Source organism: Lepidochelys olivacea, assembly GCF_965140295.1.
Source record: "Lepidochelys olivacea isolate rLepOli2 genome assembly, chromosome: 1".
Classification (NCBI taxonomy): Eukaryota; Metazoa; Chordata; order Testudines; family Cheloniidae; genus Lepidochelys; species Lepidochelys olivacea.
Window position 1 is genome coordinate 11,075,567 of NC_140411.1, and position 26,071 is coordinate 11,101,637.

Consider the following 26,071-nt stretch of genomic DNA (forward strand, 5'->3'; position numbering starts at 1 on the left):
AGTAAACAGACTAACCCCAGAGCCCAGGAGATTGTATCTGGCTGGGGGTGGCACTGGGACGCCCTCTAATTTCGGAGTGTGCAATGCCTGCTCTTCGGTCGCCAACCATCATTAAGTCATTCCGTTGTTTTCTGAACAACGTCCAGGCTCTTTTGAAACGCACCGCGCGTGTGTCCGGGCGGGCGCGGGTCTCGGAACGCATCCCCAGCCTCGGTTTGCACAGCCCAAAGTCTGTGCTGCCTCCCGGATCGCCACCTCGTTGTGCCGCATCCCGTCCTTTCTCCCGCTGGCTGCCACGTCCTAAAGGAGCGGAGAGGGTGCATTTCAATGGCTGTCGTCTTCTTCCTGTGATTATTTCCTCTTTGTCCTCGCTAGCACTGGTTCGTGCAAGAACACCCTCTCCTGGCATTTGTGTGGCCGATAGCTCCATAGATCCCTCTGCTGGCTTTTCTTTCTCGACTTCCCTTTTTCCAGTGCTTTTCCTTCCTACGTGACCACATTAATTCGAGATGCTGTTGTCAGGAAGCTTCTTGAACAGCAAGTTGCTCCTGAGCAGAAGTGTCTGCATTTTGCCTTGCTGTGTCAATGAAGCTCTGGCTGCATAATGAGCACCACGAATATCTGTGGTGGTGGGGAGATGTCCCTGGTCCTATTGAAGTCAGTGGTAAACTGCTCCCAACTTCATTCAGGGAGGTTTGCTACCCAGGCTTATATGGCCGCTGGTATCTCTGCTGAGTGCCAGGGTATGTGCAATTGTGATCCTTTCCGATGGGGACCTCTTGTACGGGACCAGGGTGAAGGCAGTCTGGCCTAACGGTCACAGCTGGGCTGGGGTAGGCGGTGAGCAGGGGTCGGAGAAATCGCTAGGGCCGGGTTCAGTAAGCAAGAGCCAGGGTCAGAGTCGGGCCAGGGCCAGAGATGGGAGATCAGAGGTAGTCCCTGGCTGGGGTTGCAGTCAGACTGGTGATCAGGAGACAAGCTGAAGTCTGCAGTCAGAGCAGGCCTGAAGTCTGTGTGATTGCCCAGATGCCTTCCTGGGGTTAACTAGTATGTTGGGCAGTCAGAGGGCTGCAGGGTGCTGTCATTACGGGTCCTTCGAGAGGGGCTTCCTGCAGCGCCCACTCTCCTCAAGGCTCCCTGGCTGCGGCTCTGCCTTGCCCCCGGAGGTACCCTGGGGCCATCTGCTGTCCCAGGCTCTACAGATCGGGGTTCTCATCCATGGATCTTTACACCCCTCCTACTGGGAACGGGGGCCGTGCAGCTCGTTTGGTACGAGTCGCTGAACAGCCGCCCTGTCCTAGAGCAATGGCATGTGTCCGCTCCCGGAGCTGAGCTGGGAATCGAGAGTGGGAAGGCTCGGCAGCCTGTTACAAGCACTGCCCAGAGGCCTGGGACGCTCCAGGCTAACCATTAATGGGTGCCAAGGAAGAAGAAGGGACGTGTGGATCAGGCACTGGATGGAAAGCAGGGTTCAATTCCCAGCTGTGCCTCAGACTTTCTGTGGGTACCTCAGGCCAGTTCCGTGATCAATCTGTGCCTCAGTTCCCCATTTGTAAACATGGCCGGTGTCCTTCCTTGTCTCCTGAGGGGCAGACCCAGCATAACCCAGTTGCTCAGATGTGGGGATGTGGGGGGGCATGGATAGAACCTTTTATTCTCCTGTGATTGCTTTTATGTGTCTATGTACATTGCCTCTTGGATTCCTGATGCATTCGGAGTCCCGCGGAGTGATTGATGGGGACTTGTCTGACCTTTTGCTAATCCTTGTTTGGAGAGGTTTTGACCATGCTGTTTTCTGCCTTGCTTCTCAGTGGTAACGAGACGGCAGCCTACAAGTACAGGTACCGGCTTTTCTACCCGCGTGTCTGCATGCCTCACGGAATGCTGCATTTCGCCCCCCATTCAGTGCTGCAACCCCCCCCCCCCCAGCTAGTGTGGTCTACCTGAGCATACCTGGTCTATTGAGCACCTCTGCAGGTGTATTCCACCAGCACCGCTTAGGGCATTTCATGCATTTCGTGCATCTGGCGCATCTGCCTGGTCTAATCAGCGGCAAAGCTTTGGATTGCATTATAAATATTTGACTAATCATCTGGGGTTTGTTCTGACACTGGGCAGCCTTTTTGCCAGCACGACACAGTTCTCGAGCTCGATCTCCCCTTCGTGATCCCACTGTGCACTTCATTGGTTTCCGTCTGTAAAAGGGCTTAGGCTGCAAACAGCCTGTGCAGATGGAAAAGCCCATCTGTCAAAAGGCCTCACCTTGTGCTTTCTGCCCGGCAAAGCCGTGGTGAAAGGTTCGTGTTTCTGCAAAGGGAGGGAATGGGCTACCACCGCCGGAGCAGAATAGCAGGGTGACACGCGTCTCCAGTGCTGTTACGGCAGGGACCTCATCCAACTGAATTTGACAGTAGGAGAAGCTTGATGGATCCAACTGGGACGCTGCAAGCGTAGGCTTTTTCACTCCTGCCGAGGTCATAGTGTCCCGGCAGAGTCCCCAGTGGCTGTCTGAGGTGGCCGGTCTGGAGCAGGTCCTTTCTTAGACAGTGGGTAGCACAAACCATAGAGTGAAATGCAAAGGGAAACAGACCCTTTCAGAACTGTGACTAGGCTTGCCAGGCGTCCGGTTTTTGACCGGAACACCCTGTCGAAAAGGGAGCCTGGCAGCTCCGGTCAGCACTGCCGACTGGGTCGTTAAAAGTCCGGTTGGCGGCACACCGAGGGCCTGGGGCTAAGGCCGGCTCCCAGCCTGCCCTGACTCCACGGAGCTCCCGGAAGTGGCCACCAGGTCCTTGCATCCCCTAGGCGCATGGGCAGCCAGGGAGGCTCTGAACGCTGCCCCGGTCCCCAGTGCCAGTTCTGCAACTCCCATTGGCCGGTAACCGCGACCAATGGGAGATGCGGGGGTGGTGTCTGCAGGCATGAGGGCAGCACACAAAGCCTCACTGGCTGCCCATGTGCCTAGGGGCTGCAGGGACCTGGTGGCCGCTTTCTGGGCAACAAAATGTTGATAAATGCAAAGTAATGCACCCTGAAAAACATGATCCCAACTATACATATAAAATGATGGGGTCTAAATTAGCTGTTACCACTCAAGAAAGCGATCGTGGAGTCATGGTGGATAGTTCTCTGAAAACATCCAATCAATATGCAGCGACAGTCAAAAAAGCGAACAGAATATTGGGCATCATTAAGAAAGGAATCGATAAGACAGAAAATATCATACTGCTTCTCTATCAATCCATGGTATCCTCGCGCTTTGCATGCAGATCTGGTCACCTCATATAAAAAAAGATATATTGGAATTGGAAAAGTTACAGAGAAGGGCAACAAAAATGATTAGGGGCATGGATCGGCTGCCATATGAGGAGAGATTAATAAGACTGTGACTTTTCAGCTTGGAAAAGAGACGACTAAGGGGGGTTATGATAGAAGTTTATAAAATCATGACTGGTGTGGAGAAAGTGAATAAGGAAGTGTTAGTTATTCCTTCCCATAACATAAGAACTAGGAGTCACCAAATGACATTAACAGGCAGCAGGTGTAAAACAAACAAAAGGAAGTATTTCTTCACTCAGTGCAGTCAACCTGTGGAACTCATTGCCAGGGGACTTTGTGAAGGCCAAACTATAACTGGGTTAAAAAAATAATCAGATAAGTTCATGGAGGCTAGGTCCATCAATGGCTATTAGCCAGGATGGTCAGGGATGCAACCAGATGCTCTGAGTGTCCCTAGCCTCTGAGTCATGTTCTTAGAGTTCAGACCCAAGATACCTCAATGTTTTAGGGTGCCCAGCATCTCTTCTAGGGGTTGGAGCCATCTGGCCATCCTTGCTTGCCATGTCACGCCCATCACTGTGATGTCTAAGTGCTTGTTGGATATATGTAAGTGACCGCAAGGTCTGGGTGGGTCTGTCTATACTACACGGAGAGCGTGCCTCCCAGCCTGGCGAGACAGACGGGTGCTAAAAAGTAGCAATCTGGACACTGGGGCAGGGGCTAGCCACCTGAATCCACACCCAGCTACCCCTTTGGTCCGAACTCAGGTGGCTTGCCCGAGCCACCACCCATGCTGCAATGTCCACACAGCTCGCGCGAATCTGTCCTCCCAGACTGGGAGGCCCACTGTATGTGTCTCCCTCACTCCCGGAGGCAAGGTTACTGTTGCACTGTTTCACAGCTGTGATTTTGGGGGTGGCTACTGGGCGGGAAGGTCAAAGACAGGCTCGTTCTGCCCGAGCCAAGGGCAGTTCGTCCATGCTAGTCATGCCGGACCTGTCTATGGCATTTGATCTACTGCCAATCACCCAGTTCCCCTGCCCCCAAAGAGCTGCAGGGATGAATGGAAACGGCCTGACATAGCTCAGGTCCTTCCTCTCCAATGAAACCTCGAGGGTCGCTATGTTCCTTTGCCTCCAGCTTCCCACAGGGCTCAGGCCTCTCCTCCGTGTCGTCCAACATCTGTAGGAAGCCGCTGGGGGAGCTGGTGAAATGGCCTGGGCTGAAGTATCCTCAGTACATAGGCAGCAGCCCAGCTTGCCCAGTGCCTGGACAAAGTCAGCCCCTGGGTGGGGAGCAGCTGAATGCAAGCAAGGCTGAGGGGCGCTGCTCGTATGAGGACTGCGGACTTCCCATTGTGCAAGCTCATCCCTTTGGCTTAGCTCCCTTGTCCTTCGCACACTCCCGCACGCCCAGCAGCCTCACCACTCATCACGCTGTTACACCTCCAGCCCGGGAAGGAAGAAAGAAGGAGATTGTTGTTTTAATTTTTAAATACTTGGAGGCACCCGGCACTCCTGAGGCTCCTGTCAGGTGGAGAGGGTTATCTGGTTCTTCCCTTCCACTCCTGCGGACTGAATCCAGACACCGTGGCAGCCCCAGGGCTGGTCGAAGCAATTCTGATATTTCTCCCTGTCATTTGCACGAGCCCTTTGGCAAGGGCTTTGGGACCCACTCGGACGTCAAGGGCTGCACAGATGCAAGTCCGTCATCGTTGCCAGTCCAGCGCTGAACGATGCAACGCAATGGAGCTTCTGCTGCTTCCCACGGGAGGCCGTTTGACAGCCTGATGGATTGCATCTGAAAGGGAGCCTTCCCAAAACTCTGCTCACATTTTTTCTTTGCTTTATTAAACAACAACACTATCCATCTTCAGAGCATGTCACCAGCCTGTACAGGGACTCCTCACTTAATGTCGTCCCGGTTAACATTGTTTCGTTGCTACGTTGCTGATCAATTCGGGACCATGCTCGTTTAAAGAGGCGCAATGCTCCCTTCTAAGGTGGTTCGGCAGCCACCTGCTTTGTCCCCTGCTTGCAGGAAGAGCAGCCCGGTGCACCGAGCGGGTGGGGGCTTGGAACCAGGGTGGGCCGGCAGCCCCCCGATCCGCTCCCCTAAGTTCCCTTGCAGCAGCTGCCCAGCAGGCTACCAATGGCCCGCGGTTCAGCTGTCCCTCCCCCACAGTCCTGTGCTGCTCCTGCCCTCTGCCTTGGAGCTGCTCCTGGGATCCTCCTGCTTGCTGTGCAGGGGGAGAGGGGAACAGGGGAGCTAATGTCAGGGTGTCCCCCTCCCCACTTACCCCTTCTCCATATAGAGCAGGGTGAAGACAGAAAAGGGCTCAGGACGGAGAGAGGGAGAGACCGCAGCTGCTGTCTCAACTTCCTGATCTTTTAAAAGGCAATGTACTTAGGGTGGTGTCAGCATACTTAAAGGGGCAATCCGCATCTCTCTTTCTCTTCTCTCCCACACACAGGGTGTGTGTCTCTGTCTCTCTCTGCCATGCTGTCTCCCCTCCCTCCATTCGTGCTGCCTTGTACAGTGTGAGGCTCCATTAACAACGAGTTAACCCTTGAGGGCTAGTTCATCATTTAGCAGCAAGGCATTCCCTGGGAAATATCCCACTGACTCCACCACCTCAACCAAGCTTCACCATCATCATTGCTGTGTACCAGTATTAAATTGTTTGTTTAAAACTTATACTCTGTGTGTGTGTGTGTGTGTATATATATATAATATAGTTTTTTGTCCGGTGAAAAAATTTTCCTAACCCACCCCCCCATTTAGATTAATTCTTATGGGGAAATTGGATTCGCTTAACATCGTTTCACTTAAAATCGCATTTTTCAAGAACATAACTACAACATTAAGCGAGGAGTTACGGTACGTGTTAATGCTTCACACCCCTGTGGATGAAGGATGTCCTGTAAGAAATCCATCACCACCCAGGGGCTTTGCAGTGAGGTGAAACAAGCATGGCTCTTTGGCACGTCATGGTGACAGCAAAGAACCAAACCCTTAGGTCACCAGTTGCTACAACTTGAGCTGAAGGAGAATCTGACCATTAGCGGTTAGCGATCGAGGGCCTGTGAGACACCCATGCACTAGAGAGGGGGCCATTGCTCATACACACTAACCAGGTGTGACGAGGTGGGGTTTTCCCCCTTGTTATGTTGCATGTGAGCCTTACTGTCCTGTATTAATACTGCGTGTACCTCAGTTTCCCTGTGTACTGCACCAATGCCTAGGTGGTGGGAATTGGGTGTGTGACTTTTCCTGAGGCGCTCAGGGGAGGTGAGGCTGCCCAGCTGCCTGCACATAAGCTATGGCCAATGCCAGTGGAGCCAGGGCAAAAAGCCTACCGTGGCTTCGGCCTTCCTGAGTCTGACCTCAGAGCATTCAGCATCCCCGTTCACCGTGCGCTTCCCACAGCAAGTCCACCTGAGTCCTGACTGGCTTCTTGTAGAGCAATTCCAGAGCATCGGCCCGGTGACACCAGGACATTACAGTATTATCCACATGGAGAAACTGAGGCACAGAGCAGTTACGTGCCTTGCCTGAGGTCACAAAGGCGAGTCCCTGTTAGAGCTGAGATTAGAATTCAAGTGCTCCTGCTTCCTTGTTCGGGGACTGGAGCACAGATCCCCAGCTGCATTCAGCGTGTGGACCCAATCGAGGACAGAGAGACTGGTATCCATCAGATCTCTGGATTCGTATGGGCTTGAGGAATAAAATCTCCAAGCAAGTCTTCACCAAGAGAAGAGACATAGTTTTAGGGCCCAGTGGTTTGTGGGTAGCTCCAGCCATTGCTCATTGCAAGCTGGCTGCAAACCACCAAGGGCAAGCTTTTGCTCAGCATCTTGGCAGCATGATCCAGTGGTTTCATGGATTACCAGAAGGTTGAGCATGCACCTTTAAGGACACCCACCCCGCTCCGAACGCTCAGAGGTATGGATTGTGGCTTGTGGCGAGATGGGCAAAAACAATAACAAGGGAGAGAATATCGCTGAGCGCTTATTTCTTTCTTCAAGGAAATCGTTCATTAACAAAAGCTATTCCCCAAGCACCAGCCCAGCAAGAGCCATGAAACCACTTACGGGGCATCCAGGCAGCCCGCTCCATTGTGCTTTCAATTTGTTTCCCTCCGTCTTTCGCCCACGCTCTCGTCCTTGTCCTCCGTGGCTCAGCGTTTTCCCCGGCAGAGGCTGCTTGCCCGGGGACCCACGCGGGAGGAGTTGGTGGTCTTCGGTTCGGTCCCACACCACAGACACCTGCCGCAGCAGCACGGCCGGTGACTGGACACGGCTCTGTTAGAGGAATGGGGTGGAGCAGGCGGTGTACTGGAGTGAATCGGGTTCAGTGTCATGTCTGCTAAGTGCATTTACGACCACGAGCTCTGCGTTAAACTGACTGCTTGTTCAGGCCTGGCAGAAGGGATCTATATGATCATCTAGTCTGACCTCCTGAGTAGCTCAGGCCAGAGGATTTAGTCCATTGACTCCTGCAGTGAACTAAATACATAGTGGCTGAACCAGAGTGTAGCTTTTAGAGAGACGTCCAGTTTTGATTGTAAGGCCTGATTTTCAGTGGGTGCTCGGCAGATCCTAAAGGCACGCCCCCTTGTAAGATGTCTCAAGTTGAGCACCCAAAATTTGAGGCACCTAAAGCCAGGCCAGGCCTTCACCGCTCTGTGCCTCCATTTCCCCAACTGTCAAACAGGGTGATAATGCAACCTCACCTTGCAGGGGAAGGGGAGGGGTCGGTGACAATCAGTTCATTACTGATCATGGGGCACTTAGATCCAGTGGTAACGAGGGCCGTGTAAGTGTCTAGCTCCCCGTCTCTTAACTGTGTCCATCTGTACGCGCAGTAGAAAGGTCACGCGCCAAAGGCACTGTGCATGCCAGCTCGTTCAGAGCTAGCGTGGGCATGTCTCTTTGAGCTGGGAATTCTCCCTCCAGCTCCAAAAGTAGGCAGACCCTTAGACTGGGAAAAGACCTGTTTAGGCATTTGTCACGTGTCCGTTTCCAGCCCAAATGGAAGTGCTCCATTCCCGAAGGCAACGCTGATGTCCCCAGAATGGCTATGTGCTGTCAGCTGCAGTCACAGGGAAAACATCTCAAAATGCTCGCCTCCGGGAGGCAGAGGGGAAACTCAGCAGCTGGTTTTCTGACACTGATCAATAGCGACAGTCCTGGCAAACTTGTTGTCCAGGAAATTCCACTTGGTTCTCAAAGAACTTTCTGATGACAAATAAACACCCTTGGAATGGTCTAACTTTCCCGCGCCCTGGAGCAATGACAGGAATTCAGATGGAAGGGGGCCGTTTATTCTCTTTCCAATAACAGCGTGAAACGTCGTTTTTTCCTCTCGCACTGAAATATTGGTTTGTAATCCAGACAGTATAAACAGGCATAAATCAGTCACTTCAGTAAATACAAACTATTCATCAAATCCGTCAGTATCAAGAGCAGCTTATGTCATGGTTCGTGCTTTCATTCGTGCTGGAAGTTCTTATGGGACTTTAACAACCAGATACATTCAGCCTGACAGCCCTTGTTATTGGTATCATGGTAGCACACTGAACCCGTGACCAAACTCAGGGCCCTGTTGTGCTAGGGGCTGTAAAAAGAGACAGTCTGTGGCTGCAAAGAGCTTACACTCAATAATGAGGCAGATGAAGGGAGGGGAAACTGAGGCACGGTGATTTGCTCACAGTCATACGGCTCGCTCCTTGATTAACGAGGTCGTTGATCACTTGGTGATTGCCTGTTCTGTTCATTCCCTCTGAGGCACCTGGCGTTGGCCTCTGTCGGAAGACAGGATACTGGGGTGGATGGACCATTGGTCTGACCCAGCGTGGCCATTCGTATGTTTTGATACAGTGGGTCAGCAGCAGAGCTAGAAAGGAAACGCTGCTCTCCTGATTCCCTCTCCAATACTGTCTCCACAGGACCACACTGCCTCTCACTGCCTTTGGGCCTGCAGCCAGGGGGAGGGCTGCCCCTTCTCCAGCTTCCCAGCAATACCACTTCTTCCATGGAAGAACTTGGACAGCTCTCCCCTCCGGCTGGTTCCCTTCCAGGGAGTGGCTTCATTTGCTCTGTTGACACCATATGATCAAGGTGTGAGAGGCAGGGACTGCTGGCCTGGGTCGCCTGAGATGGGGCAGGGTTACAAGAGGTGAATTGTTCCTGTGATGTCCACTCACTCCAGTGGATGCTGTCCTCGCATCTGGAGCCCATGGGTCTTGTAGAAACAAGGCATGGGTTGTGGGTGGCTGTTAGCGGGCGTGGGCCATTCCCTCTCTTGGTCTGGCCTGGCAGGCACCCTGTGGAGCAAACTGCACTAAACCCACCTTCCTAGAAATGCCACGAGCCGTCCCAGAGGCCCTGGCAAGAGCCGAGTCACAAGGGTGGGTCTGGCTCTGGATTTGGAGCCAGCCCTCCCAAAGGAACCAGGGGCGCTTTATCGCAGGACTTCTGTTGGACCCATTTCCAGATCAGCTAGTGTTGGGATCAGAGGCAGGGAAATCCAGCTCCTGGTTCCCATGCTCACGTACAGCGCTGTGCACAGAATGGAGTGGGAAGCCAGGGCCATTGCGGGTTTGGGAAGCAGGACTTAAAGTAAGTGGAAGCTGTGGGTGGCCCTGCCCTTCTCTTTGGGTTGGCAAAGCAGCAGGCCCCTCCTCCTTGGGTGGGGTGGCGAGACCTCCCCCAGCTGTTTCTATCGGCTTTATGGCCTCCTCTGCCCCATGATCAGTGTGGAGAGATCAGAACCTGCTGCTGCTGCCAGGGGCTCCAGAAGCAGCAGACCTAGAGTTTGGTGAGAAGGGATGGGCCAGTGAAATTGTGTCTCCTGGTTCTGCAGTGCCACATTGGTCCAGGAGACCCCAGAACACGGCTGGTTCAGATCCAGGCTCCATCCCATTCCAAGCACCACATCCGATTGGGTGACGGGGAGGGGGTCCCAGTTTGGGACGGTCTATAGCTTTAAGGGAACAGGGAGCAGGCGCATGATTGCTAAGCAGCCCTTTCCCCCCCCCTGCACGATGCAGATCTGGAAGAGCCCAGAGTTTGCTTGTCAGCAGCTTGAGATAATGGCGAGTGGTGCTGACTGTTCCGAATCAGACTGGGTTAAGAAACAGCCTTTCAGCCCGGGAAAAGCTCAAAGGGAAGAGATCTGGCTTGCTTTACCCCTGTACTGTTAAGGGAGATGTATTGCAAAAACACATCGCAACGTGTAAACCACCCGTGGGGGAGTTGCTTTCAGGGGTAGAACAGCAGTAAGGCACAGGTCAGGCTTTGCCGGGGGAAGAGTGGTGTCTGAACGGAGCAGAGAGCGAAGCCCGTCAGAGAGAAGAACACGGTGATTAAAAGCCAAGGAGGAATTGCTGTATTGGCAGAACCTAGAGGGAGCCGTTGTGTGGGGTTAGAGCTGTTTGAGCCAGTTTCTGCCTCGTGAAGCGAACATCCTGCCCTGAGATCCTGTATGTTTCCCTATGCAGGGACGGGCATGGGAATAAAAAATTGGCCACTTTTGGAGGGGCACTTTCTGTGCCCCACGGCCAGAGGAGCTGGTTCTCCTTCCCCGCCGCGGCCAGAGACAACAGAGGTGATGATGGCTCCTGATGGGACAGGCGGACGTAGGAGCAAGCTATGGCGGCTCTACGGCTGCTGGGAACTCCCCCATCTTGGAAAGACCACAGTCTTCACTGGGATTTAGGTTTCACAGGGGGCGAACTTCACCCCAGTGCAGTGTGAAGTCCCCTGGCCTCTGCAGCACTGATCTGCCTGCTGGCCCCTTGCTCTCCGCCTGTGGCTGAGGTTTCCTGGCTAGCCTAAGCCACCCCTGCACAGTGTGTAGCCGCAGCTCAGTTGCTGTTGTGGAGCAGCCCACCAGGGCCTTGCCACAGGAGATCCTGGCTTTGCAGCCTCTGCAGTCAGCTTGGGCTTGCTCAGGGGCTGAGCGGGGCTCCTGGAAATATCCTGTGGATCCTATCGCTCGGGGCATCCCAAAGACAGTCAAATCGGAGGCCCTCCTGGCCAAGCCGGCCTTGGAATGCCGAGAGACCCGTCAGAACGCCCAGAGACCATCATGCGGGCATGACATCACGACTACGCGCTATCTCCGGCTATCCATGTGGCTCTGAATCCCTTCACCGGCGCCAGATCCAAGCTCAGATCAAAGCCAGACTCATGCCTCCCCCAGTTCACCTTATTCTGACTCCCTCAGCACCAGGGGATGGGCTTGGGGCACACGCTGGGCTTTCTCTTCTGCATCCTGCTTACCCTGAGAAACCACCTGGAGCCCTTCCACAGCGGCTGAGCCACGGAGCAATTCCCAGCTAGTTCCCCCTGCTCCCTCCCTCTCCCCAGCTGCTGGAATCCTTCCATGGGCTTTGACCACGAGGGGCCAGGCTGGTAACACTCTTGCAGTGCCTGCCATGTGGATGTGTCCGTCAGGAAGGTGCGAGATGCAGGCATGCTGGGGAGAAACTGCTGACAGCGGCTCCGTTTTCCCGAGGGTCAGTTTCCTCTGGCTCCAGAAGCTCCTGTTACGATGTCTTGCTCTAATGACGGGCCCCAGGGATTATAATGACCGGCTGCTTAGGCTGTGCATACACCAGAAATGCTGGGGCACCATAATGTAGACACTTACTCCAGCGTGGAGGGGTTCTTCCATCGCTGGTCTAGATCCACTACCTCTCCGAGAGGCAGTGGCTAGGGTGACGGGGGAGTTCTGCCCTGGCTTGAGAAGGTGGCACACCCTTAGCCTGGCAAGCCAGCGTGCAGTCGCGGGCCATGTTTTCCGTGGTGGCCTGCTTCGGGGGCTTGATTCCTCCTTGCCCAAAGTGCTGTCGTTACGTTCAGCTGCCCCTAGGAGACCTCGCTGTCCCAGCCGCCCCGCTGCTAACCTTGCTCCACGGAGCCCAGAAGCTGGGAAGGCAGCTCTGATGGCCTCTAACGAGGAAATAGTGGAACTCTTTACAGCTGCTGTCTGCCAGCAGTAAAGAGCAACATCTGTGCTAATGCACATAGCTTGGCTGCCAAGCAGCATTTCCAGAATGCCGTTGGCCGTTCCAGGCAATGCATCGGAAGATTTCAGCAGTGAACATACTGCAGCGAGAGCCAAGCCAGCCTTGGGCTGCTCCCACTGGCAAGAGCCCTTAGGTTTTGCGATGAGGCCTTCCCTTGCGTTGACAATCAGCTAGTAGAAAAGGCATTAGGTGACTCTGCAGGAGTATGGGGGGTTGGAGAGCGTTGCAGTGATTAGATGGGCTACCCTCTGAGGTGCTGAAGAGACAGTTGACCTGGTGCAGGTGAAAGGGGCCAGCTGGAGAGACCTGGAGAATGAACTCCTGTGTTTATCCCCAGGACGGGCACAGCGTGGGTACAGCCTGGCAAGCTTTCCCCGCGGGATGGGAACTATCAGGGCAAACTTCTCCTGCACCCCACTGCAGGCCTCTCCAGTGGGGAAGGGCTTCCAGAGACAAGGCTGTGCCGTGCCGTGACACCCCCAACCTAGAGCCTGATTAAACCACACGCGGTCATGAGTCATTCCTGTGCTAGGCTCTAGCCAATCTGCAAACCAGGAGCTGGTCTGGTGACCCTCAGGCCTGATATATAAGCCCCATGGGAAGAACAGCAGCTCAGTCTGCCCAATGTCACTTCGTGGCTTGGGACTCTCCCCTGCCTAGAGTGGTGAGAGACCCCACAGGCCTCAGCCTGCTCCTGCCTAGCTCCCAGCCCTGCTCTTGCTTCGTTCCCCACCCGCGATTGACTCCTGACTCCAGCTTTGACTTCTGGCTCCGGTTCCTGGCCTGGCTGCCTCTGCTCCAACCATTAGGCCCAACTACCACTGCTCCAACACTAGGCCTGTCCCTCCAAGTCTTGGCTTCCGACAAAGGGAGTCTAAATCTCCACGGGCAGCCCAGTTCTGACCCCCTCAGCGGAGCCAGCTAGCTGTGATGGGGTTAGCCATAGACTAGAACTGATTGGCAATTTTTTGATGCACGGTCTTTTGCCAGAAACGCCGACTCATCAGAACTGAACCCCTTCACGAAACAGCGTCGGCTGAAGGACACTCCTGACGCGAAACTTTTTTTTTTTTTGTAAACAAAAAGTTTGGCGATTGTTGAACTGGACAGGTTCTGGTTTTTGAGACGAAATGACTTTTTGCTTAGAAATGTTGGTAAATATTCACTAGCACAAGATTGAAATCGAAAGAAAACATTTGGAAAGGATCAAAATCAAATGGTGGGAGTGACCCAAACTGAATTTGGTGGGGAGGGGTTTTGGTTCACGGACATTTTTGAGATATGTGTTTTTTGTCCTGATTCAAAATGGGAGAAAAGTTGCAAATGTCAAAAATTCTCAGGGAGCGAGAAAAGCTTTTCCCTCTCAGCCACCGTACAAACCTGCCCACCGAGAGCGGGACTCAGCCCAGGCCACCAAACAGCCATTGGATGATACAAATTCAGATTAGTGGCGTAGCAACAGCAAATGCCGTTTGTCGGTTCCTGGAGCTATGCAGTCTCTCTCTCAGGAGACAGCCATCCACAACTGTGGGCTCATCTTCCTTCCCTTGACACCAATATCTTTTCCACTAATGTCGATGGGGTCAGCCTAGATTTACGCTGGGCTTATCTAGGTGCAGAGTCACCCCGGTTTCAGTTAAGACGTCTTCATTAGAAAGTTGCCCTGGTTTAACTAAACCAGTTTAAAATCACATTTTAAGAGAAACTGGTGGGAAAGTCTGTGTGGACATTTATTTCTGTTTCGATCAGGCTTATTTCAATGTAGTGTGAGTTACAGGCGGTGAGTTTTATTTTTCCCTGTGGGTGCTCCCTGCTGTTCCCCCCAAGGTCCTGCCCCCACTCCGCCCCTTCCCCTGAGGCTCTGGTCCTGCTCCTTCTCTTCCCACCTCTGCTCCACCCCCTCCCCTGAGGCTGCCTGCCCTCTCACTGCTCTCAGCCCTCCCAAGTGCCTCCTGCCTGCCACCAAACAGCTGATCGGAGGCCCCGCGCCAAATAGCCGATCAGCGACCCCATGCTGAACAGCTATTGTTGGTGGGTGCTGAGCACCCAGACTTTCCCCCCATGGGTGCTTGAGTCCCGGAGCACCCATGGAGTCAGCGACCGTGATGTGAGTCGATTACCTAAGCTAAACCAAAATAAGCCACTCTTCACCCAAAAGAGAGTGCACACTGGGTTTTCCACCAGTTCAGTTAAGCCAGTGAACTCTTCTTGCGTGTAGAGAAAGCCTAAGTGAGAGGAGAATCTGGCTGTCCCCCACCCCGAACAATCATTAAACTGTTACAGACTTGAGAGCAGTTTTGATTTAAGTAAAAAAATAAAACCCAGCCACCGCCAGACAAACAGCTGCTTTGCAAAGGGGTTTTGCATGTTGTTTACACAAGCATATAAATGATCCCGCTTCAGGAAGCCCGTGCGTCACTGGAGAAGCTGCTCGCAGCTGGGGACTCTGTGGTTTGGACGGTGCAGGACGGCACTGACTTACTGCGGCCATTGTTCTTTAATTAAAACGCCGCAGTCTGACTTCAGCTGAGGCACAAGGCTTTCCACCACAGTTCTGGGCTGTGCGTGCCAGAGAGGAAGGGAGAACAATGGATCCAAAGAATGACCCACGTCCAGATGAACTGACCCCCGGAGTAGTCTTCTCCCTATTTTTTCCATTAATTTTCTTCTTTTAAAAAGCAATGACCCACGGCCTCATGCGGAGAGGCATGGTGCCAGGCACCAGTGTGGATCAAACCCAGGGCCTTCAGCACTGTTCCTGGCATGGAGTTGAGCGACAGCTCTGGTAGATGTAAGAAGCAGGTTGTTATAATCACTGAGGCCAGCCACAAGGGGGTGATATGATCCCATATACTAAGCTGTTATAAGATGACTCGTCTTCTGACCACCATCACATGTCCATGGAAGCCCCCAAGGACAGGGAAAGATATGTGAGACAGTCCACGCGGCGCACGTTGCAGGAAACAAGCAACACTCTCCCCCTGGGGGAGGAAACGGGCAACATGGAAGGGGGCAGGGGGCCAAGACTCTACAGGGACTGATGGCCCCCAAATCTGTGGCTCATGGGTCATCCTCACATGGAGGCAGCTACTCTCCATTGCTTCCAGTGTCAATCACTCTACTGCTGGTCGGAGTGTCCGTGCTATCTGTCGGTCTTTTGGGGTTTATACGGCCACCCATCACCATAGCATCTGGGCGCCTTGCACGAAAACTCAGTAGCAATAGCAGAGTCCCTAGTGAACTTCATGGAGTCTCTGGTGCTTTTCCCTTTTCAAGGTTCAGACTCTGCCTGGGTAGGGTTTGGGGCGGGGGTTCATTGGGGAGGGAGTTTGGTAGGGGGTTGGGAGTAGAAGGGGTGTTTGTATTGTGAGTCACTTTTGGCAGAAAGGAAGGGTCTGCAGCATTTCCCAAAGACGGTCAGACTCAGTCTCATCGCCTGTGGAAGTTCGGTCCACAGCCAGATCCCCTCGGCCGAGAGTGCTTTGAACCCAGCTCTCATCTGTTCCATCCTGGCCTGAGATTTGCTCCTCACCGGGCCTGTGTGTCAGTTTCTTTCCGGTGGATGAATGCACACAGGGTTTAATGAGTTGCAGGACTGTGCAGCCGGCCCTGTCATCGGGGGGGCGGGGGGTGGCTATGGCAGGCAGAACGGCTCTGTCCCCTCTGAACAGCCACGCCTGCGCCAGATGCAGATGCGAGAGTGGACAGCTTTCCTTCCACCGCTGCTTCCAAGAAGGGAGCATGCCAGCCAGCTGCCTTTCCTCTGTCCACACGTGCCCTAGCCCCAGTGCCGAGCGAGCACTGTGCGTCTGCTCCTAGCGAAGCAGAGAGGCTCCAAACTCCAGTGTGTTGATGGACAAAATCTATCCGGGCCCTAGGGCTCCATGTGAAAGCACTGGAAGGTGAGGAATACGCCTGCAGCTTGAAGTGTGGACAAAGGGGATAACCTTGCCTGGCCTCACGGCACCGTTTAAGGCCAGGTCCTGGTCTCGTCAGGATCATTCAGTCTGACCCCCTGCATAGCCCAGGCCATGGAGTGTCACCCAGCAATCCGGGCAGTGAGCATCATCATTTGTGGTTGAAGAAGCGGGTGGGGAAGGCAGGAAAAACGAGACACAGATTTTAAGAGACTAGCCCCAGTTCTGTCTGTGGCGGAACTCAATTCTCAGGAGTCCTTGCTCTGTGCTTTAACCAGCAAGCCCGTCTCTTGGGCCTTGCCTCCTTGCCAGGGGCGGCTCTACCAATTTTGCCACCCCAAGCAGTCGCCGCCAAATTGCCCCCACCGCATCAGCGTCAGAGCTGCCACCGAATTGCCGCAGGGGGACACGGACTGCCGCCCCATTCTGGACGCGGCCCCAAGCACCTGCTTGGAAAGCTGGTGCCTGGAGCCAGCCCTGCTTATTGCATTTCTAACTTAAGACTCCGTTTGTTGGCAGAGTTTTTTAAACTGGGGTAATGTTCTCTAGAACACTAAACAAAAGGCTCCAAGGAGCTCTCCGATTCAATTGAGAACAGGGGGGCGGGGAAGGAACCCCAACAAACTAAGCCAGTGCTAAATCAACAAAGCATTCCCGGCTATTTACTCAGCTTTCCATTCCATCTCCCTGCAAAGGCAGACTGACGTGAATCCAGTCTCGGCAGCCAGGGGATGCTGAGCTGCTCGACCACAATTTACAGGGTGGAATGACTCCGTCTGGAACAGACTTGTTTATCAGCAGTCCAGCGTAGAAATCTAAATTGGACTTTGCTGACACTCACCACGACCTGTGGATTGGGAGCGTTCTGTATTTCTGCCACTCCTAGAAACATAGAATCATAGAAGATTAGGGTTGGAAGAGACCTCAGGAGGTCATCTAGTCCAACCCCCTGCTAAAAGCAGGACCAACACCTCAAGCTTAGCAGGGTACTATATTTTGGGACGGTTCTTTGGGGAAAGAGAAACAGCAGAGCAAACCAACCCATCCGTTCTCCTGTCCGTCATTTCATTACCTCTGAGATGGCTCATTCTGTGCAGATGTTTGTCCCGGCTGGACATTTCAAAGCAATTTGGGGCCTTGAGACGGATAGACCCCAAGTCTATTGACTCCTACGGTAGAGTCCTCTCCACCAGGCAGCCCTGCCCTGCTGAGTCCCTGAGCAATAACAGGGATCTGGTCTGGGAGAAGAGGAATGTAACCTATCAGCTCCGTGCAGCAAAGAATGGGCAGGGGAGGGAGTGATGTGCAACCTGTGTGGAGGATCGGAGCCCCTAGAGATGCACAGGTCTATTGGGCCATCCAGTCCCAGCTAATGCAACATCGTTCCTTACGGACCGTTCCTTGGCGGCTTTGATGGGCTCTGTCATGGCTCCGCCAGACTCTTCTCTGTGCCTCGCAAGCTGGAAGAGGCCATTCCGCAGCAGCCGGAGCTGGGTGCCCTGCAGAGCTGAATTAAGAAGGTCCCACGAATGGCAGCACGAGCTGAGAACAGGGCTCAGGCCTACAGCGGTGCTGAAGGCCGGCGTGGCTTTGCAATCATAAGTGCCAACTTCCACTCTTCCCGGTGGGTGCTTGACCCCACCCCCACCCTGGCCTGGCCCCTGCACCGCCCTTCCCCCTGCCCCTTCCTCGCCTCGCCTCTTCTCCGCCTCCTCCCCTGAGTGTGCTGCGTCCCCACTCCTCCCCCCTCCCTCCTGGAAAGTCCTAAGCGCCACCAAACAGCTGTTTGGTGGCGGGAAGCGCTGGGAGGTAAACAGAGGAGCGGGGACGCTGCGTGCTCAGGGTGGGGGAGGAGGTGGGGCAGGGGGGTGGGGAGCTTGGTTCCCGGTGGGTGCACAGCACCCACTAATTTTTCCCGGTGGGTGCTCCAGCCCCGGAGCACCCATGGAGTCGGTGCCTATGTTTGCAATCGCTGTCTAGCATCCTGTGTTCGGCCAGTGCGGCTAACGCTTCGGACCACACACCGTGCAATGCATTACTAAAGGCTGTGGCTGGGTCTATTAATCATGTGATGAATATTAATAGACTGTTTATTGGTGGGGCCTTAATTTAAGCTCTGGTTTCACACACACCCCTCCCTTCGGGCTGCTTGGGGAGTGCTTATCAGGCAGATTTGGGTCTGGCTGAAGCTGACTCATTATCGCATTGTAAACAACTTATCCGGCTTGAGAGGAGAAATCAGAGCCCCTTCTGGGCATCTCACTTAACCAAATCTCTGCTAGCCCAGGCAGGGCTGACAAGAGGGGAGGAGAAAGGGCCCTGAGCTCCTGGGGGGCCCCCAAAACGTGGGTAACTGGGATGAAATGGGAGGGGATGGGGCCCCAGAAAACAGCATGTACATTTCGTTTGACGGGCCAGGTTGTAGGGGCCTCAGGCACTGGGGCACACAGTGGTTTAGTCTCCTGAAGTCTGTAATACTTTGGTCTCATTTCAGTCGTTGGGCCTGGTGTGTGTGTGTGTGTGGGGGGGGTGATCTCGGGGATCCAACCTTCCTGAGCTGCAGGTTAGAGAGAATTCTAAACTCTGAAGACATCTACACGCCCACCACAAGGCCTGCATGGTGTCCTCTTACTCTGCCTTTGCACCTGTTGAGTCATTGCTCCGCAGGATCTCACAACGCTGTCTATGGGTGTGTGAGTTGAGACTCTCAATCCCTCTCCAACAGGCAGGACTCCACCTGAGCGGCCTGGCTGGGCTGTGCATTTTCTCTCGTGGCTGCATCATTTGCTCCAGAATCTCAGCTTTCATTTCAGAATGTTTCTCGGGGTGATGTGGCGGCAAGGAGAGCCTTGGAGGGCTATGCTGATGTCTGCCTGAGTCTGCTGAGAGCCTGAAATGAGAGTGCTAAGAGAGGTGGGAACTGGTCCTGCTTGTTGCTATGGGTTGTTGGTTCTGGTAGTGCAGAAGGATAACGCACGTGTCAATATTATTAACCGTTTAGCTGCTGATCAAAGCATGCCCGAGAGAGACTGTTGTAATAGGCAGATCTGCACACTCTAGTGAGAGTGATCTTTCATTTTGGCAGCCCAATTGGGTGGAGCTGGGAGAATCACCACCCTTCTTTTCCCCCAAATTGGATTCCTGGACATGGGCAAGTATCCTGTGATCTCCTGGCTCTCATCCCGGAGCCTTAACTACCTCCCATGCCTAATTAGTGACTACTTTAATTGCACTGTGACAGCTGATATCCAAGATGCAGGGTGACAGGCAAGACAGAGCACAGGTGGATTAATATCCTCTGAGCTCCCCATTCCTTTCTGCCATTGTCAGGAGAGGTGGCTGACGCCTGAGCTCCCGCCAGACTGTCTCGTAGGCCTTCGGGATCTTTTGGAGCCTTTCAGCAGCCCTGGCTAACCATCTTGCCTCCCACTGCTCCTGGTGCCAGCTCCGCTCAGCCTGTGCAGGGGGCCAGGGCTGCAGCAAGCTGAAGAAAGGGAGATAATAGAATAAGGGGGAATATTAAAAAGGTCAGGACCACCCCAGGGCAGCGCTTTGATTCGCAAGGCCCGTTCGGCAGCAGCAGGCTCCCACTGCCGCCCGTTCTTATCCAAGCCTGCAAAGCTCCCCTTGGGCCAGCCCCAGCCCCACTGCGCCGGCGTGACGCCATTGACACAGAATCTGAGAAGTGTCAGGCTCGAAATGTCGTCGAGTCCAGCCCCCTGCGCTGAGGCAGGGCCAAGTACACCTAGACCAGCCCTGACAGGGGTTTGTCCAGCCTGGTCTTACCAACTTCCAGTGAGGGGATTCCGCAACCTCCCTCGGACACCTGTTCCAGAGCTTCACTGCCCTGAGAGTTAGAAAGTTTTTCCTAATGTCTGACCTAAACCTTCCATGCCATAGCTTAAGCCTATTACTTCTTGTCCTACCTTTAGCAGAAATGCAGAACAATTGATCAGTCCTGTTGAGAACAAACCTGAACTGTTCTCAGGTCCTCCCTCAGTCTTCTTTTCTCAAGGCTAAAAACACCCAAGTTTTTCACCTTTCCTTGGGTCAGGTTTACTCAACTTTTTATCATTTTTGTTGCTCTCCTCTGGACTCTCCAGTTTGTCAGCATCTTTCCTAACGTGCGGCCCCCAGAACTGGACACAGTTCTCCAGTTGAGGCCTCACCAATGCCAAGTAGAGCAGGACAGTTACCTCCTGAGTCTTACCTACCACGCTCCTGTTAACACAGCCCAGGATGATGATAGTATTTCTTTGCCGCAGCATCACTTTGTTGACTCATATCCGACAGGTGATCCACGATAACTCCCAGATCCCTCTCAGCAGTGCTGTGAACGGGCCATTTTGACAGTGTTGGAACTTTTTTCTGGTTTTCTTCCAGAATGAAATTCTAGCAAGATTGACCCCGTTTCACAAAGTTCGATTCCAACAGAACCACATATTCTGGTGGAATACGGTCCTGTTGAAATGTCTCCGACCAGCGCTAGGTGATCATTTTACTGCCAATTAAAACTGGGTTGGATGCAGTCATGAGAATGGTTTTTTTGTTTGTCCATCCAGTATCTTTCATCTGCGGATCTCAAAGCAGCATCCAAGTATTAATACCTTCATCCTCCCTCCCACCCTGCCATGAAGTAGGTAAATATCAGGAGCACCATTTACATACGAGGCGCAGAGAATGTAATTGACTTGCCCACGGTCGGACAGAATGTGAGAGGCAGAGGGGGAACTGAAACCAGGGGTCTGGAACCTTCGCCCCATATTTAACCACTTCACCGTGTGATGGCAGCTCTTGGGGTCTAGAGATGCTGACCTCTGCCGCGTGACAGGAGTGCAATGCTTTGTCACCCTTTCCAGCCTCAGGTGACTGGGGCTTGGAGGGAAAGTTCAGTCTCTCCCCAGCACTCCTGTGTCACATCCCAGAGTGCCCGATGTGCGATGTGGCTGAACAGTTGACATTTGTGTAACAGGCTGGTGACGTGCAATGTCCCCCTCCGGTGGCTGTTTGCATCGCGTATAGGGGTTGCTCAAGTGATCGGCGTCTGCGCTTTTCAGTGATGGACATGCCAGGTGCATTCCCTGCTGATGGCATGTGGTGGTGGGAACTCTGTGGGTTCATATGTTAGTGGGAGCTATAGCAGGGGAGTGAGAGAGACAGAGGAAACTGGGGGCTGGATCCTCAGCTAGTGTAAATCATTTGTTGCTCCATTAAAGTCAACTGACTGTGATGCTTTTCACCAGCGGAGGATCTGGTGCAGTAGTTTCATTTCTTCCTCTCCACTCAGCATCACCGCTAGAAATCAGGGCCCTGTTGTGCTAGGCGCTGCACAGATCCGTGTGCCCAGGAAAGCTCCAGAAGGGGGGACAATGGAAATCAGATGGTTGAGCAGGAAACAGGCGAGAGATGATAGGTACAGATCAGAGATTTCAAGGTCGGAAGGGACCATTGTGATCATCCAGTCTGACCCCCTGCATAGCACAGGCCGGACACCTGTCCCCAGATAATTCCTAGAGCAGAGCTTCTTGCAAAACAGCCAGTCTTGATTTAATAATTCTCAGTGATGGAGAATCCATCACGACCTCTGGTAAATTGTTCCACTGGATAATTAACCTCACCATTAAAAATGTACCCTTTATTTCCAGTCTGCATTTGTCTAGCTTCAACTTCCAGCCATTGGACCGTGTTAGATCTGTCTCTGCTAGTCTGAAGAGCCCCTTAAATATTTGTCCCCCATGTAGATCCTTAGACTGTAATCAAGTCACCCCTTCTCTTTGTTAAGCTCAATAGATCGAGCTCTTTGAGCACTACAAGGCAGGGTGTCTAATCCGCTCCTGAGTGTGCAAGTCGGAAGCTGGATGTCATGGGAAAGGAGGATCTGGAGGTTGAGGGAGACGTACAGTTTCTGTCAAGTTGAGTAGACCTCCTGTGGCTGGCAGATGGTGTTGTGGATAGTGGTGGCATGCGGCTCCATTCAACTCTGCCCCCCAGCCCTGTCCATTCTCATTCCCCTAACTCCTCGCTGCAGCTTTTCATGCTGGGCTAGCTAATTGCACACTTAACTTCTTGAGCGCCGTCCCTGGCGAAGTGCCACAGTGTCTCAGCCTGATGGAGCCAACCGGTGATCTGTCCTGGCCCCTTCTTGCCTGGCGCTGGCTGGATTAAATCTACTATGAATGGGGCTTTCTCTGGTTTGACCTGATTGCATTACACTGCCCGCTTTGCCTTCTGCGGGTGGAGAACAGAGCAGTCTGTCTGCCCCTGGCTTGTGGAAGTCCAGCGTTAGAACAGGGCAGCAGCCCTGGTTGTGCTCGTGCTGGGAGTCAGCGGATGGCACCGTTACAGGCAGGCTCTAACTGAATGCGCGGGCAGGTAGATCTGGGAGGAAATGCTGTTGTCAGGCAGTGGCCCATGGAAGCTAGGGCATTCGAGAAATGGAGCCGGTTCACTGAGTCTCCCTGACCGACAGAGCAAAGACAGAGCCGCTGTCGACAGGAGACACCTAGGCAAGCAAATAAAAGCACAGCAGCATCCCGGTGAGGTGGAGGGAAAGGCAGGAAAAGAAAGCAAGGAAGAGATGGAGGTTGAGATGGAGATGGAGATGGGGGTTGCTTTGGGGCACTATCCAAGTAGCCCCATGTTTTATACCAGCCCTGAGAGATGGGTATCAATCCTGCACTGGATCAACTCTTTCTTCTGTGAGTCTGATTGTCTTCTTGAATTAAAAGGCAGCCTTCCATCTGGCAGGGCTTGCCCGGACCTTACTGCCTTCTGAGCAGGTGAAATCTTCCAGCCCTCTCCTGTGGGGTTTGGGTTTCCCAGCATTCCCTTCTGCTCCACCCTTTCCTCCGTCAGCGGGTACGTCTGTACCACAGTCCCTGCTGCTTGTGTAGACATCCCGGGACTACTTTTACTCTAGCTAGCTTGGGTCCTGCTGCAGCAGTGAGGCTATGGTAGCCCAGCATGGACCCTGGGCAATTCCTCGCAGGGTGAGCACAGGCTGCTGTAGCTTCACTGCTAGCTGGATTAAAGCTAGCTCAGGTGTATCTGCTCGAGCTGCAGTCGGACCCAGTGACTGCAGTACAGATATGCCCCCAGGGTCGGTGAAGAGCACAAGCAAAGCAAGAGGAGTGGCTGCAGCCAACCCACCTGCAAAGCGCTCACACAACAGCAGAACCAGACCCTTGTGACCCTGCACCCCTCTAATCTGGTCCTCAGAGGCGGGTGAATCTCCCCTGGGTCCCCACGACCCTCGGATCACTTTGCGCCATAAATCGGTTTGGACCCTCCACCAGAGGGAGTGTGCCATGTAACGGGACCCTGCAGCCCGCTGAGCACCCTGAGCTTGCAGGGAAGTTGCCAAGAGCTGCGAGTGCTCAGTGCCTTGCAGAACCAGGCCCAGAGAGAACTGCAAGCACTCGATCTCTCACTGAACAGGGTCCAGCAGTGGGATCTGTCTTAGGTACTTTCCGGGCCCCCATCACCAGAGCATCTGAGCACCTCACAATCTTTATCCTCACACACCCCATGGGGCTGGGCAGGGCTGTTATCGCCATTGCACAGACAGGGCACTGAGGCACGGAACAACTAAGTGACAAGCCCACGGTCACACACAAAGTCTGTGGCAGAGAAGGAAATTGAACTACGAGCGTTTTCTCTACTGGCTGGAATATCCGACGTGCTCAGGTGTAGAACTATATTGCTCTCTGGTGAGCGGAGGCCCACCCAGGCCACAAGTGCTGAGACCAGTCACAGCTGACAGCCTGAGCACCAAGCGCCAGCATCTCTGGAGTCGGAGATCCTGAAATCTACACCTTCCCCTCCCCGCTTGAGTGTAGAAGCAGGGGAGGGTTTCCGTGTGCACCAGCTTGTAGCAGGAATGCTGGGAGCAGGTCGTGTCCTGTTTGCTAAGCGCTGCCTGCCAGTGCTCTATTGGATTGATGAGCCCGTCCTTTCACCCGGCCTGCTCGCCTACTAAAAATATGCCACCCTGTGGTTTTAACCCTTTGATCCCCAGGCTGCCGAGCTCTCAGGAGTCGCAGGCATCCTTTATTTTTCAGCAGGGCCTGGCTATTTCTATCCCTCTGCGGCCCTCTGCTGAACGGTTAGTGCTGAAGAAAGGTTGGCCCCTTGGCTCCTCAGATCCAACTTATTAGCTTCTGCTGCGTGGAGAAAGCATTGGAGATTTATGATCACATAAAGCAGAGAAGAGAGGGATGGTGCCCTTCCCAGTCCATTAATGTAATGTAGTAGCTTGGTGGGGCCTCCTAGGCCAGGGTTGGATTAATAACTGGAAGGTGGCACCTTTCACTAGGGGAGATTTATGGGAAAGGCTTTATTGAGGGGATCATTACACCCTGCCAGAGCTCTGTTATCTGCCACAGGCCATGATCGTGTGGCGAGGACTGTCCTGACTGTGCAATAAATCGGGAGCTGGGTTTGCACTCGGCTTTGCCTGTGAGGTCTGTGTGACTCCAGCACACGGTTCCTGCAGTGCACGGTGCCTACGAATGAGACTAGCTTCCTTCGGGACGTTCCAGTGGGGTTCAGAGCGTGGCCTCCTCCTAACTCAGCAATATCCCCTCCAGGTTCCTGGCTGGAACTGTGGAACAGCCAGGAAGAGACAGGCAGACCCACCGCCGCCGGCCACCCCTGCAAACCCATCCCCGGTTTTACCCTCGGCCCAGTGCATGCTGGGACAGATCCGTCAGCCCTGTGGGGTCAATGCAGACATTATCATTGGTGCTACGGTAGCCCCTTGTGACGGGGTGTACTGCCCCCCTTGGGGACAGCCTGGTGCACAAAGCCAAAGCCACCTGGGGCAGTCAAGATGCCCTGCCCCTCCTGGGGCTGGGCCCTGTAAACAGGAACATGCAGTTGACTAGGGGACGACCAGAAGCTGAGCTGGCTGCTACAGCTTGCAAGCCCTCTGTCACTGCCTGAGCAGGGCTCCAGGTTTTCTGACTCTAGGTTTGGTGGCTCTGAGGCTAAGGCCATATGAACTGACTTAAGTGGAACCTTGCCCGACCTGCTGCTCGGCGGTCTGCTGGCTGGGGTCAGTTGGGAGGGACACCCCTAGAGGGCCGAACTAAGATCAGGGCCCCATTGTGCTGGACTCACACAGTAAGGGAGAATCTCCGTCCTGAAGGGCCTGCAGTCTAAACCTACAAAGGAGGTGGTTTTGTGTCTATTACACCGGTGGGTAAACTGAGGCACGGAGCTGTAGTGATGCAGGGAGTCAGAGCCAGGAATTGAACTCCCACCTCCCAGTTCCCGGGCTCTTAACTGCAAAATCATCTAAGTGCGTCAGCAGGAGGAGTAAGTAGGAACCTGGACCGTAACACCAGGAGTGTTAGCCCCATGGTATTGCTCTGCATACTTGGGGATTAACTCAGCTCCAGATGGCATCCATCTCCAGCTCAGCCCAGCCTGGCTCAGTAGAGGCCAAAAGGGAGTTTTAGGTTAGTATTAGGAAAAAATGTCGAACTCTAAGGAGAGTTCCGCATTGGAACGGATTCCCGAGGGGGCTGTGATCCCCGTCACTGGAGGTTTTTAAGAACAGGTTGAACACCTGTCAGGGCTGATCTAGGTTTACTTGGTTCTGCTGACATTGCTCCTGGTCTCAGTGCAGTTCCTGAATCCGACATGGCTTTGTCTCAGCCTCCGTCCCTCACAGCTGCACCATCTTAGAGGCAATTTGCTCAAGGTCTTACTGCTCCTTTGACGGTTCTTCCGAGCGGGAGATCAGACAGCTGCGTAGAAAGGCAAACGGGCTACGGCTTCTGGAGGAAGGAAGCAGAGGGACCCTGGTTGTTTCCACGCTGTGGGTCTGTCCCTA

The 26,071-nt window shown here is 53.7% G+C and overlaps 1 protein-coding gene across 3 annotated transcripts in view; it reads left to right on the forward strand.

Moving 5' to 3' along the window:
* The window catches only part of ARRB1 (arrestin beta 1), a 202,473-nt gene that overhangs the window by 55,562 nt on the left and 120,840 nt on the right, over positions 1–26,071 (forward strand). For 2 of the 3 annotated variants that reach the window (XM_084626225.1, XM_084626226.1), the window contains exon 2: positions 1,812–1,841. The exons of the other annotated variant lie outside the window; for it this stretch is intronic. In XM_084626225.1, the coding sequence (XP_084482351.1) occupies positions 1,812–1,841 (30 nt within the window). The remainder of the gene's footprint in view (positions 1–1,811; positions 1,842–26,071) is intronic. 3 annotated transcript variants of the gene reach the window in all.